The sequence below is a fragment of the Fusarium poae genome, chromosome 1, assembly GCF_019609905.1.
Source record: "Fusarium poae strain DAOMC 252244 chromosome 1, whole genome shotgun sequence".
NCBI lineage: Eukaryota > Fungi > Ascomycota > Sordariomycetes > Hypocreales > Nectriaceae > Fusarium > Fusarium poae.
In genome coordinates, this window is record NC_058399.1 from 922,572 (window position 1) to 937,169 (window position 14,598).

At 50.5% G+C, this 14,598-nt stretch overlaps 5 protein-coding genes across 5 annotated transcripts; 3 read left to right on the plus strand and 2 right to left on the minus strand.

Annotated features, from left to right (window-relative positions):
* Positions 1–124: 124 nt before the first annotated feature.
* On the minus strand, positions 125–1,422 carry XYD1 (D-xylose 1-dehydrogenase (NADP(+)); the record flags this gene model as incomplete). The annotated part of the gene is made up of 3 exons (XM_044844947.1): positions 125–807; positions 872–1,309; positions 1,368–1,422. 3 exons carry the CDS (start codon positions 1,420–1,422, stop codon positions 125–127), a joined length of 1,176 nt encoding a protein of 391 aa, XP_044710863.1.
* A 687-nt stretch (positions 1,423–2,109) lies between these two features.
* Positions 2,110–3,062, plus strand: FPOAC1_000332 (uncharacterized protein; the record flags this gene model as incomplete). The annotated part of the gene is made up of 2 exons (XM_044844948.1): positions 2,110–2,349; positions 2,400–3,062. 2 exons carry the CDS (start codon positions 2,110–2,112, stop codon positions 3,060–3,062), a joined length of 903 nt encoding a protein of 300 aa, XP_044710864.1.
* Positions 3,063–3,757: 695 nt separating this feature from the next.
* On the plus strand, positions 3,758–5,244 carry FPOAC1_000333 (uncharacterized protein; the record flags this gene model as incomplete). The annotated part of the gene is made up of 3 exons (XM_044844949.1): positions 3,758–4,070; positions 4,385–4,441; positions 4,508–5,244. 3 exons carry the CDS (start codon positions 3,758–3,760, stop codon positions 5,242–5,244), a joined length of 1,107 nt encoding a protein of 368 aa, XP_044710865.1.
* Positions 5,245–5,494: 250 nt separating this feature from the next.
* DYS1 (Deoxyhypusine synthase) lies at positions 5,495–6,653 on the minus strand (the record flags this gene model as incomplete). Its single annotated transcript, XM_044844950.1, has 2 exons — positions 5,495–6,358; positions 6,441–6,653. The coding sequence occupies 2 exons, from the start codon at positions 6,651–6,653 to the stop codon at positions 5,495–5,497; spliced, it is 1,077 nt and encodes a 358-aa protein (XP_044710866.1).
* Positions 6,654–7,592: 939 nt separating this feature from the next.
* Positions 7,593–14,374, plus strand: FPOAC1_000335 (uncharacterized protein; the record flags this gene model as incomplete). The annotated part of the gene is made up of 3 exons (XM_044844951.1): positions 7,593–7,782; positions 7,827–12,148; positions 12,203–14,374. The coding sequence occupies 3 exons, from the start codon at positions 7,593–7,595 to the stop codon at positions 14,372–14,374; spliced, it is 6,684 nt and encodes a 2,227-aa protein (XP_044710867.1).
* Positions 14,375–14,598: the final 224 nt, after the last annotated feature.

Below are 14,598 nucleotides of genomic sequence, written 5' to 3' on the forward strand. Positions count from 1 at the left end.
TCACGTCTTAATCACGATGCAGGGTGGTGGCACTATTCAATGCTTCAGAGCATCCTTGTATATATCACATCTTCCCGACTCTTATCTCATGGCTACTTGAAGCATTGTACATACGGTATACAGCTCATTTCTTGCCAGTGTTGAGAGGGCTGTTAGCGTCAAATACATCAGTAGTGATCAGCTCAGGGTACTTCACATCACCCTGCTTCAGCGCACTATCCATGACCTCCATGACGGCAATACTCTCGGACCAAGGCATCGATGCACTCTCCTTCTTTCCGTCACGCAAACATCGCGCACACTCGTCAGCCTCCCAGAACATGCCGTGGCCCCAGTCGTTACGCTTGGGGTCTGTAGGGATCGGGCAGGTCACCACCTCGACTTTGCCGTTGGCGTCCGACTTGATGACCTTGTATTCAGTAGGTCTGTATGCAGGACCTGTAACTTGAATCTCACCCTTGGAACCTTGAATTCGGATCGCTGGGCCACCTGTGTAGTGGCCATCGACGTCTGTTGCGATACGTAGTGAGGTGGTTGCAATTCCGACACTCCTGTGCTTGGGGAATTGGCAGATGATACTTGTTGACTCGTCTGCGCCGGTTCGGTACTTGTTTATGGAAGCCACGACATTAGGCGACTCCTTGTCAGCTTCAGGCTGAACGTGGTATAGAGACTGGAAAACCCATGTCAAGGAGTAGATGCCGAGATCGAGTAGAGCGCCGCCTGCAAGGTCGGGGTTGACCATGCGGTTTGAATCAGGGAACTCGAGGTCACCACTGTCTGTGTTTTTGTTGAATGAAAGATCGGCTATAAGAGTGAGTTAAAACTACTGCGTTGAAAAATGTCAGAGGGACTGAATGAGGATACTTACCAAAAGTTCTATAAACATCGCCAATGACACCAGACTGGATCAACTCTCGCACCTTGATGCTGAGAGGGAAGTATCTTGTCCAGACAGCCTCCATGAAGAAGAGGTTCTTGGACTTGGCAACCTCATACAACTTCTTTGTCTGCGCGACAGTCACGGTAAGGGCCTTTTCGCAGAGGACATTCTTTCCAGCCTCAAGTGCCAGCATGGCATTCTGGAAATGGTGACTATGAGGGGTAGCGACATAGATAATATCGACGTTAGGATCAGCAACAAGCTCAGCATATGAGCCGTAGACGGCAGCTGAAGAAGGGCCATCGATCTTTTTGATGAAATCTCGTGCTCGGTCGACGGAGCTGGAAGAGGCCACTGCGACGATCTCGTGCTGGACGTCGTTGACTTCTCGGGTAGTAGGATCTGTTAGAAGATCCTTGGTGAAGCCTGATGGTGATAGTTAGACTAGCTAGGTAGTAATCTGTGATATAAAATAGAGACTCACATTCAGCGATGCCACCAGTGGCCAAGATTCCCCATTTGGCAACGTAAGGAGCCATGACGATAATATCTCTATGGTTTGTGAAGCTTTTAGTTTATGTACAGAAGATGTTTATGAGTGAAAAGCGCGAATTGAATCTTTTCCGTATACACTATTTTCAGTGACGTGACTTAAACCTGGTGAGCTCCAACCCCTCAGAGTTGTGGCGGGGCATCAACAACACATAATCCAATAATGTTTACAGTTGGCTGTGAAATTGCTTCACTTTGCATACCCGGTAACAGAACCCGGTCCCCCGATCATCAGCCTAAATACCTCGGAAGAAATTATTCCTAAGCTTGTTTTATTTCTTTCAACAAAAAATGAATCAAGAACTCCAGAACTTCGAAGGCATTCCCTTCCAACTCACTTAAAGTATTGAGTAAATGGCTTGTTACACAGATTGCCCCAACCCCACGAGAACCCCGCGTTGCGGGGAGAGAAAGCTCGTAACATTATGGCTTTGATCTATTCCCGTGCCATTCCCAGCTCGTCGTAGCTCATGTCGTTGTAATTGACATCATGTAGGGTCGTTTTGAGGCTCTCAACATGTCGTATCCAACATCACCAATGTTGAGCTGTACCTCCGCTCAACGTCGCCACGTGTAACATAGGTATCGTATGACATATTTTCACTGATAACTAGAAATACTCGACGAATTCACTCATCTTTCACTCAGTCAATTATTCAGTTGTGTCCTTCATCATGGCCGCCAAACTCGCAAAGGACATGACCCTCAAGGGCTCATCCACTGCTATGCCAAAACTCATCTATGGTACAGCATGGAAGAAGGAAATGTCAGCAGATCTTGTTTATACTGCTCTAAAGTATGGTTTCCGCGGTGTCGACACGGCAGGCCAGCCCAAGCATTACGACGAAAAAGGTGTTGGGCAGGGTTTCCAAAGAGCTATCAGAGACGGCATCATCAAACGTGAGGGAGTATTTGTGAGTTTGTTTCTTTACATTTTGTGCGTAATATTGACTGACGTTACCAGCTCCAAACTAAGTTCTCACCCCCAGCCAACAAAGCTGAAAACGCACCTTATGATTTTGATGCCCCAGTTGTGGATCAAGTTCATCAGTCTATGCAGTTCTCACTCAAGTACTTCACCATCGAGGGCGAGGAGCCCTATTTTGACAGTGTACTTCTACATACACCTCTGGGAACTATGGATGAAACTATCACGGCATGGAAGACTCTGGAAACCTACGTGCCTCGCCAGATTCGTAACCTGGGCATTTCCAACACCACGCTTCCTATTCTCAAAGCGCTCAACGATGCAGTTACTGTGAAACCCAGCATTGTTCAGAACCGCTTCTATTCGGAAACGCACTTCGAGGTAGAACTCAGAGCTTATTGTCGACGGCAAAACATTGCATTTCAGTCTTTCTGGACACTCACAGGTAATCCGGAGCTTGCTGTCAGTAACCCTGTCAGGGTGATCGCACAGAATGCCGGTGTTGCACCCGTGGCGGCATATTATGCCCTTGTCTTGGGTCTTGAAGGGATTTCGATTCTGGACGGAACGTCAACGGAAAGTCACATGAGGGATGATCTTGAGGGGATTGAGAAGGTTGCATCTTGGGCAGAGGGAAGTGGCGCAGATGAGTGGACTTCTGCTCTCACTGAGTTTAAGCAAAGTATCAGGAATGCTTGAAAATGATACTCTATAACTGAAAGATGCGGTTCTGCATTCTCGGCTCATGTATAAATATATTGTATTTTGAATCTGCATCCCACAGGAGGTACAAGCCGAATCTTTCGAGTCTTTGACTTTGCTACAATTACTTGTTGTTCTGTCCCCACCCAAACTAAATTCTGCTCTACAGCATCATGTTGTGCAACCAAAACCGCATTATGTTGAGTACAACTTCCTGAAACTGATCGACCTATCAAATCGCCTTCAATACCACCTTGTGGTGGTAGACATATTAGTCATGATAGGTAGATCTGGATGCCTGCTTCACCAATAAGGGGTTAGAGACAACCTTTGCATACATTTACGATGTTATAGCTACAAAGGCAGACGTTCTTATTCTTCTTCGTGTTAACCTTTCAATCTAAGTTTCATGCCTAAGCCAAACTGCAAAATTGACAATCATGGAAAAAAATATTCTCGCTGACTTATCGCTCCTGCTCTTCGGGGTGTGTTCATTCCCTCTGTCCTTCCTTCTTTAACTTCGAGCCCCTCTTTCTTCCCTCTCACCTCTCTCATACTTGTCTTTCCAATCCTCATCTTTTCATTAACTACAGTCCAACTGGTTTAGCCACTGCAGTTGTTTATTTTATCAAGAATATTGAAGTCCGAGGCCATTTCAACATCGCCACCACCTACGACTGTTCAGATCAGCAATGTTACCGACAAACGATGACATAGGGACCATGGATAGTAGTGCTACGCCTGATATACAAGCCAAGAGCTTAGAGCATAGGGAACTGATGAGTCCCGTGTCCAACTCAGATTCGGATCCGCAAACAGTTACAAAGCCCAAAAGAAAGAGGAGGAAGGGCAACAACTGGACTCACAAAAAGCACACTCTACGGTCACCAGCTCTAACTTCTGATGTCTCTCCAACTGCATCTCCGGAAATTAAGCAAGAAGGAGATACGGATACCAAGAGATTGGAAGAAAAAGACCCAGAGGTAGTGCGGGATATGTACAATGGTAAGTCTTGAATAGACCAGCATGGAATTTTCTGCCGGTGATAGCAACTGGTGCACTGCCTGTCAAACACCTCCAAACTCATCCAGAGCCAAGCTTTTGCATTGACTACACCTTGATTCCTCTTCTACATACTCATTTATGCTCTCCTTCTTTCTACGATGCTTTCTCCACCTATTTATCAGTTCGGACGAGAGCAGCACCTCTTCCTAAACATTATTCTCTTTATTCTCCCTTTGCACAAGACGTCATCACAATTCGGCAACGGGTGCTTACTTTGTCAAGCACTTATGACTTACTGACACACTTCACTATAGATTCGATTATGGATTTTCGTCGAGCCGCCGTGGAGCAAGATTTTGGCCTTCGGCCTGGTAAGAGGAGTACAGCCCATCTACCCGTACTTGTTATACTGTATGTTTTCTGACGTTATTTCCTAGATCTAGGTATAACGGATAGGCCTAAAGTTCCTATCAAGAGCATTGAAGAGACCGGATCTATGTTATCTGAAAAGAGCCCATTACCAGTTTCGACCGAACCCCCCCGAATAGCGCCCAGAAAAGAAGTTTGCTCAATCTTGCCTACTCCAGAAACTCCAAAACAAGATCACTCCCCAGCTACTTCTTCTACAGACCATCGTAAAGAAATCATCTCCTCCCTAAGCGACGATCCGACCCGTACAAGTGACGGAAGCCCTATTATTCCTCCCCACTTTCCACCTAATCCTGATTCTCGGTCTGATCGAGCAGGCGACCTCCTCTGGCTTCAGGCTTGCATGCAAGTCCAACGCCCCGATGGAACCGTCCATGCGCCCGAAGTCATTGTGTGGCTCATGACTAGAAAGGGAGGGAAAAAGAGCTCTTGGCCAAGACTTAAGGCGGGCCTGGCAGAAGTCAAGATGATGGGAAAGGTTAAAATTGACCCCGCCGACATTTTGCGTCGACAAGAGGAAGAGGATGCGATTGCCAGAGCCAAAGAGGAGCGCCGCCTGGCCAACAAGCTTCGATACAGACCTCGTGGCCAGATCGACAGAGAAAGAGCTGATCGACGGGCAGCCCTGGCTTCTCAAAAGGCACAGGAATCGGAAAGAGGTGGCACGGATGATACCTACCAGGAGGACCACGTGGATGATCCCAAGGACAACCGAGCACAGAACGCAAACATGAACGAGATATAGAGCGATTTTGGGAAGGCAAGCCCCGAAAGAATGGACGGCAGCACGGCTGACTGGAATCTACGAGACTGACAGGTCCAAGGCATTCGGAGGACAGGCACATGAAATTGGCAGCCACTGGAATCTACGGGCCGTTGGCTCTTGGGCTCGCATCACTCTGTTTACTTGAAGCGCTTCAGCATTGCATTACAAATACCAACGTACCGCAAGTGATTTTTAACAAGTATTTTTTTTTTGGATTCTATCATATTCTTTATTTTGGATCCGTCTTCCCGATGTCCTTTGCAAACGTGTTTGCGACAATAAAGGGGAAGCAAGCAGTGGCCTCCATGTAGACCTTGACGTTGTCCGCTCCGATCTTGATTTTGCCCCACGATACAGCTTCATCTGGTCTGGCACCCGCATCGCTACCGTCGAACTCTTGTGCTGTATTGATGTAGACAGCTGATTCGGCGCCGTTCCGCATCAAGCATGCGTTGGCAATGTGGTGCTTGACGATACCACCTCCGAGAATGATCATACCGGCTCGCTTAGCTCGAACAGCAATCGTGTTGATGCGGCGGATATCCTCAACAAGGTCGATCTTCAACTGTTGAGGCGAGGACTTGAAAGTGTGGAAGTAGAGCATGTCACCCAGACTTCCATCAGTAATGGCGGGGCAAAACACAGGGATGTTGTTCTTATACGCCCAGTAATAGACGGATCGCTCGTCATTTATCTCCTTACCCAAGCGGTGGATTACCTTGGATGGTGTCCAGTTAATCTCCTCTTCTGTTCCCTTGCTGGCCTCTTGCTCCTCGAGCATCTTGTCAAGGATAGGAACGACCCAATCCTCGAAAGCGCAGTAGTTGGCATTTGGAACCACGAGGTTTCCAATTCGGTTGAGACCCTTGCGACGGAGGTCGGCTCCAGGGGTGCTGAAGGAGCCAACATAGGTATCACCAAGACACTTGATGAAATCTTCCTCGATACCGCCAGCAGTGGTGACGATGCATGATACATGGTTGTGCTCTACGAGCCAGCGCAAAACGCCTCGAAGACCCGACGAGATGAGATTGGAAGTATAGCCTAGGAAGATTGTGGTCTTGTCACCGGTTTCAGGGTCTTTCCACGCACGCTGCAAACTGTTAGCCAACCTGGCTCTTGATCATGTCTCAGAAGATCCTGGCGTAAAATCTTCCAAGTGGAGCGCAGCGCACCATGTCGTTGATAATCCTCACGGCTTCACACATGGAAGACGCTTGGAACCCCATGTGGCGCATGCCCTCAAAGAGATCCTCTGCAGTGATAGGACCCTTGAGCTTGTTAAAGTCCAGCTCCTCAACCTTTTGGGCGTCCTTGGGCATCTCTTCGGACTTGACAAGGACGGCCTCTGTGGCCGCCGAGGGCGGAGCATCAGAGTTGGAGGCCATTGTGGTGAAATTGTGAGTCGTAAGTTTCAAGTCGTAAGTTGAAAATATGGATAACACAAATTTTGATAGTGAGAGAGGCTTAGTCAAGACTGGGCCGAATACTTGATTTGTTCCGGAGTCTAATCAAGATAGCTGATACGCATATAAAAGACTATTCTTAAATATGTTTTCCACGAATATTAGTTGATTTTGCCCCCAAACCTTTGTCAGGCCGTTATGACTACCTATTTTTCATGATTTTTCTTCTGTACCGTTTCTCAGCTCCACATTGACGGCGGGGTCTATTTTAACGGAAGAGAGGCGTGCATTTATCGCTCCACAACGAAATCTGGCCATTCAGGGTCTAGCGTCTCGCGGCAAATCTGACCCCCTGGAATATGGAACTGGAAAAGGAAAGGGCACCTTTGATGTCTCTTCGTCCGTGTGTCCATCCTAATTTGCAGCAGAGCAATGGGGTCGCTTACGCTAAGGCCACGAACTGAGGCTGCACGCTTGAGGCTTGTCCTGTCTTCAATCCTGCAAACCTTCATCAAAGCTGCATTCATCCATCGCAAAAGGCACTGCCGCCCCTACGGTGCAACCTCATTTTCATTGCCCTATAATCGCTGCGCCTTAATACTCCGACGCAATACCACTAATACGTTCGTTATACACCTTTCGATTTTTCGTTTGATACCCTAGTCAACCGTCCAATCCAACTGCTTTTCGTGATCACGACGCGACCAACGACGAAGACATATCGAGTTCAAAGTTCAGCCGTCCCCTCAGCACTGGCAGTACATTTCACCAAAGTCTTTCGTTATCTAGAGTTATTAGTGGAATCTTAAAGGAACCTTGACATTGAGTTTTCGAGTGCATGGGCTGCATACTACCAGTTCCTTCGGGTTTCCCACGGCCCTTGAAAAATGTAAGACCACAACTTATTCATCCCACGGCCCTATGATTTCAGTCAAATGCGAAGGAGGCATCAACAAAAATACCATAACCCGCGGCGCCGAAGCCGTTCGCCCTCTAGGCAACTTCGTGATTGCTGACAACCATCGTCGAATAGGGCCTCAAGATACTCACGTTATGAAAGATCTAGATCGCCGCGCGATCGCTCACCCGACCGATTTGATAGAGGCGCTCAGTATCCCGACGGTGACAGACGCCGACCGTCTGAAGTTCGAACAGGCAATGGCGGCTTTCCTCCCAACCGCGACTTTGGCGACCCATTGCGGCGCGAGCCTCCTCGCGGCCCAAAAGCCTTGATCGACGCACCGAGTGGACCCCGTGGCGGAGGTTTCGGAGGAGATTTTAGAGGTCGGGGTCGGGGGCGCGGTCGCGGATGGTCTTCAAGGGACGATAGCCGAGATCGGGGTCGAGACAGGGACATGGACTTTCGTGATCGTTACCGCGATGACCGAAGCCGTGAGCGTGATCGCGATAGGGAGTGGCGCGAGCCTAGAGATTTCCGCTCACGTCGCTCTCCTATCGGCCGCGCAAGATCACCTAATCGAGACTTCCGAGATAGAGACCGTGATGGACCTCTGGGCGTAGACGCAGATAGGTCCAGGCGCGGTTCTCGAGATGGGGGACCGCCCTCTGCAGGATCATCATCTTCTGATCCCCAGTTTAACATGGCGCCTTATCCTCGTGGCGGAGGTTTCCATCGAGGACGTGGGCGAGGAAGAGGAGATTGGACTTCGGAAAGAGGGCGCGGACGAGGACCATATATGGACGATAGGGGTGATCGCTACCCACGAAGTCGGTCTCAAGAGGGTCGATGGGGTAGGGATCGTGATGATAGAGATCGCATGGAGCGAATGGATCGTTATGCTGACCCAGAGACCCGACACAGCCGAGACGAACGTGGAGACAATCGAGATCGCGAATTGTTCAGAAACAAAATGGAAGCTCGCGCCAACGCAGGCCACGACTCAGGACTGTCTAGTAAGGAAGTGTCGCCGCCTCCTCCTGTTGTGCCATCTGCTCCTACCTTTGGATCTTCGATCAGCCGAGGGCTGAGCATAGGAGAGGGGTATGTTTCCGCCAGCGCTGCCACGAAGATACCGCCTACCGCACCCCGCGCTTTTGGCGATCGGCCTCCGTCAGCTGGACATGATCCAGCTATGCCTCCCATGGGCATGGGTAAGCCAATGATGCATGATGGTCCTTCGATTCCAGTCGGCCCTCGAGCCCAGCAACCTCCTCCCCCAAGACCTTCCAGCAAGCAATGGATCAACCCTAACCTTAAAAAGGCACCGGATTCGCCAAAGATGATGAGATCCCCGAGTTTTGTACAGCAGCGACCGGCTATACGACGCGGTAGTTCTCAGTACGATCATTATAATGAGGATGAGAGGCGACCGCGTAGTAGCGATGCAAAGTCAGACACTCATTATGACAATCGGGCTCGGTCCAATTATAGCGCGGAGCCAGGAGAAATCACCGTCAAATCCGAGCGAGAATCTCAATCTGCAAGAGCATCAATCGACAGAGACACACGGCCTATCAACGCTTCTAGGCGGGATTCTTATCGCTCTGGTCCATCGCCTACCATGGAAAACATGCCCAGATTCAGCCAGGTATCTGAGGACCGTGCAAGAGAGATGAGAGAACCTCCCAAAGAAGCCCCCAAAGAAGCCCCTAAAGAATCGCCAAAGCGGAAGCGTGTTCGACCAGTTATCAAGGTGGTCAGGTTTGAAGTCCCCCCTAAACCAGAGCCTGTGGAACAGAACTCGGAATCCGATGACGACGACGACATGGCCGACTACTTTGACATGGAAATTGGGAAAACGGAGGCTGAATTGAGTAAACTTGAGGGGCCGAAGTTGCCTACTCAGGTCATGGCTCGGTTTGCGGCTCTTTCTCATGGATCTATGGTCAAGATTGTCGGGGAACAGGATGGACTGCTCAGGATGGTGGAAGAGCTCCCCGAGGCGGCAAACAAGCTTGTCGCTGAGAAAATCAAGGAACCTGCACCTGACGAAGAACATGAAAAGGCGGACGTGGAAATGGCAAATACTTCCGAAAATGCAAATGAAGTCAAGTCCGAACCACCGCAGCAGCCACACCAGGAAGACATGGAGTTGGAGCCGGAGCCTGAGATTCATGTCAGGGGTTCGGAGGAACCAGATGTTGAGCCGGCCCCGAAGCCATTGCCTGAAATCACCAAAGAGCCGACAGAGCAGGTTATCGAACAGTCTATCGACAAACCCGAGAAATCCGTGGAATCCACCGAGAACACTGCTAAGAAACCCGTCGAGAGACAGAGCGTTGAATCTGTCGCGCAGCTTGACAAGAGACCAGCCCACGAGGATGTGGAAGAAAATTCTAACGAGAAGCCTTTTGAGAAACTTGCCGCGAAGCCTGTCGAGGATATTGTTGAGGATGCTGCACAGCAGCCTGTTGAGGAAACCGGCAAACAAGAACCTATTGCATCAGCACTTGAACCCGAGATTGATGAAATGGATGTTGACGAACCTGCCGTCGAGGCTGCACCAGCCGCGTCCGGGACCTCGATGCCTGTTGCTGACAGAGAAGTTAAAGATCCAACTCCTGCGACACCTGAAACTGCCATCAAGGAACTTCCAGTTGAACCTATGGAGATTAGCGACATGACTTTACGCACAGTCAAAGAATCTCCTGTGGAGAAACCAAAAGATGATAACCCAAGTGAGATGCCCGTCGACGCCCGTCCCGAAACGCCCTCGCAGGTACAGAAAGAGGGATTAGGTGATACTCCTTCCGGAACATCCACAGGGAAGCACGACCAAAATGTTATCAAAACTCCAGTGAAAGTTCCTGCCGAACCTCAAATCGAGACTCCTGCAAACAAGTCTGAAACCAGTCTTCACAGGCACATCGAGACTGACAATACCCCCGTTACTGTCATTGCACCAAACGTCGTTTTACAAACCACCGAGACAGCTTCGAAGCCACCTAGCACACCATCGCAGGTTGACGACGACGAAACCGAGTCCGAGGATGATTCCTTCATGAATATGGATACTGTCCGACAATATATGACCACGCCGCCAATCGATAGCCTCCCCAACTTCAGCTGTCAGCCTTGGGACCAGGACAAGGAGTTCATGGGCACTCTCGAATCAGACTCGTTCCTTGACGGCTTTGTTCTTGAACATTTGAATAAGCTGCATTTGGAAAAGTCTGCAGAGCAGGATCATGATAAGAAGATCTACTCTGACAACTATCATCATTACCTGGACTTTACTATGTCAAACGATCCTGCTGCTGTAAAGAGCCGTGGAAAGTTCTCGGTCTCGACAGGCATTGAATTCACCGGCACGGTGACCCCTGAGCCAAAACACGAGGGAAGCGGCCGTGGGCGTCGTTTCGCAACTGAACGAGACCTCGAACGTGTTTTACAAGCATCAATGCGCGAAGACGAAGAAAGAAGAGAGCGTGAGCTTCGAATGCAGCAGGAAAAGTACCGCACTGATAAGGAAGCTGTCATCCCGGATATGATTTGGACGCAGGAAGAAAAGGACAATACTAACTATATTGACAAGAGTGGATACACGCCTGTTGACCGATTAGTATCAGCATGGCGTGTCTTGCCTCCGGTCAATAACTTCACCGAGGAAGAGGCCGGTCTGTTCGAGAAAAGATACTTGGAAGCACCCAAGCAATGGGGCAGAGTTGCGGAAGCTATCCCGCACCGTAACTTCGGCGCTTGCATCCAGTATTATTACATGAACAAGAAGAACCTCAACCTGAAAGAGAAACTCAAGAAGCAGCCTAAGAGGCGCAGAAAGGGTAAGGGGAAGCAAAGGTCTAGTGCACTGGTATCGGAATTGGGCAACGGCGACGGAGAGACAGAGGAAAACCATGATACAGGAGAGAACGGTGAGAGAAGACGACCGCGACGAGCGGCTGCGCCTACTTGGGGCTTTGAACAACCTCCAATTGACACAGAGGCCTCGACGCCCAATGCTACACCTGGTAGGCGTGGAGGTTCTGCAAAGGTTGATCATCCCGAAAAGGTGGACGGAAGAAAGAGACGAAGAGGTCCCAAGGAAAAGGAACCCAAAGCACCGAAATCAAACCAGACTTTGGCTGCGGCACCAGGGCCTGCCAAGGGCCGCTCGAGGTCCAACTCAAGAGCTCTCAACACAGATGGCACCACGACTCCTTTGCCAGTTCCTGAAGGTCATCGTCTCCCAACTCAATTCGAGCAGCACCCAGCCGGGATCCAGCCTCCCTTCTCTGTGCAGCCACAGCCCATGCAGACATTGGAACGTCCTCCACCAGTTGCTTCCACGTCCCTCTCGGAGGTAATGGCAGCACCGTCACTTCGACCTGACCCACCTCCACAACCTGCCATGGCTACTTTCAACTTGACTCACCAGTCATCAGAACGTAAAGCACCGACTCAAGCATCTAGTTACTGGAGTGTGTCTGAATCTAATGACTTCCCGCATCTCCTACGCTCGTTCGGCTCGGACTGGACAGCTATCGCGGCCCACATGGGCTCTAAAACTGCTGTCATGGTAAGTCTGCCAGTTTTTTAGATGGTCAAGTACCGCTACTAATAATGATGACAGGTGAAGAATTATTATGTTCGTCAAAAGGATCAAGGCAAGTCCGAATGGGAGATTATTGTCAGTGACGCCGAGAGGAAGAAACAGTCCGGGGAGAAACTGCCAGATCCACCTCAACCATCAACAGGAGGGCGAGGAAGGAGATACGACAGCTCAGCAGCTGCTTCTCGGCCCCTTGCTGTTGCTCCAGGAATTGAAATACATGGGGAAACACCACAACCCAAGATGGAACCTGCCGGTCAACCTCCTCGTGGCCCGCAATTCTCAGCCTTTGGAGGAGTTCCTATCGCACAGGCTCCTGTCCAGCAGCAACCAATTGTTCAGTCACAACAACCCATTATCAATCAGCATCCTACCGCTCAACCAGTTACTCAGGTTATGTCACCTGGCCCAAGACCTTTGCAAGCCCCTGTACAACAACAATTTAGACTTAACGAACGCGAGCCTGCAGCACGCGTACCGCTTCCACAGAAAGCCTCTGTCAGACCTCCTGGCGTGGAGCCACGAGAGCAACGGCCTCTGGCTGCCGCACAGCCACTGCAGCCGTCTCGAAATGAGGCTGCTATGATGGAACACAACGCTCAGATGGAACGTCAAAAGATGGAGATGCAGATGCGTGAACAAGAGCAACGCGAGTTAGCTCGACAGTCAGAAAGGCAAACTTTACGTGTCAAGCAGGAGCGCGAGATGACACCACAGCCCCATCATTACGAGCCATATGCTCATCACCGCCAACAAGGAAGCCTCGGCGGTCAACCATTGCCGAGGCCGCTACAGGAGTCTGGTCGTCCTCAATCCTATGGTCCTCCTGTGCAGCAGCAAGCTCCTGTTCAGCCAGTGCGAAATCTGATGGAGGAACAACCCCTCACACGCTCGCCTCAGATGGGCACGCCTACCAGTCGTCCCGTGTCTTCTCTTCAGCAACGACCCTCTTCAGGCTCAATGCACGATACATTTGGCTCAGTTACACCCCAATCTGGCACTCCAGTCCAAACTCCAGCAGCAGCACCTCCTCGTCCCCAAGAGCAACGTAAGGGAGGTCTTAATATCATGTCGCTGCTCAATACGGACGATACTCCTCCAAAACCCAAGCGAGTGAATGATGTCACAAGCACTCCTACAAGGCCCTCGCCCACTCCCCCGCCCCGCAGCGGCCGTCCACTTCCAGGGCCGCCATCACAAATTCGGCGTGAGCCAGAACCATACTCGCCCTTCGCTCGAGGTACGCCTGTAATGCCACCTCTCAAGCCAACTTATGCGGATTCTCCTCAGCCCCCGCACATGGGCACTTCGAGGGCGTCGATAGGAGTATCGCACGAAGCTGCCGCTGCTGCAGACCCGCGAGACTTCTATAGGCAGAATCCTTATCAGTCTGCAAACCATAGCCGCACAAATTCACCTCAAGGTGACCATCGCTACCCTCCCCCAGGCCCCCCTCAGTATCAGAACCAGGGATATCCAACGTCATACGCCAATACAGGCCAGCCAGCACATGCTGGATCACCGGGTGGTCAGTATGGCCACCCTCGTTCACGAGAAGTCGCCCAGGGTGGTCGTGAAACTTCTTGGCCGTCGCCGGCCCAACAAGGTCATCCCAGCATGCAACAGCCCGCCGGCTGGTCATCGCAGCCACCTCCCAACACATCGCAACCACCGCCACAACAACAGCAGTGGCCTCCGCAACATCCTTCGTCCAAACCCCAAACACCAGGGGCGTCATGGGCTGCATCACAACCACCTTCTCAGCCACCCCCTCAACAAGGTCACCACATGCCCATGAGAGATGATGGAAGAGGCCCTTACTACCCTGGTGGAGCGAGCATGCCACCACAGCAACATCAGATGCAGGGTCGCTATCCAACTCCAGTCTCGCGTGGGCCTGAGCAGGTGCCTCCTCCTGGGCAAGCATACCCTCGTTATGCTTCTACTCCTGGCCCTGGGCAGCCACGAGATCATAGAGAAATGCCTGGTCGTAGCTTTACGCCCGCGAGTTACGATGCACGTGGGCCGCCCCCTCCAGGGGGTCCCATGTACCCTGGCCATGATCCTCGAGATCCCAGAGACCCTCGTGATCCCAGAGACCCCCGTGATCCAAGGGATCCGCGAGAAATGATGGGAAGAGGAGGATTGAGGCCACATGAATACGAGAGACATCAAGATTACTATAGGAGATGAGTCTTGAATGAACGTCTTGAATGTTGAGCTTCGTTGTTATGATGTTGGCATTCTCGGGGAGTTTGGTGCAAGCAAACATGGCGATGGGTTTGAAATTCGTTAATATTGGGGTTATCATGTATAAATATTGCGTATGTTTCCATAGCGTCAGTCATTTTGTCAAACCCTCATCAAGTAGAAATGCTGTCTTTTACAATAGAGTGTTTTCACACATCTCTCAATGA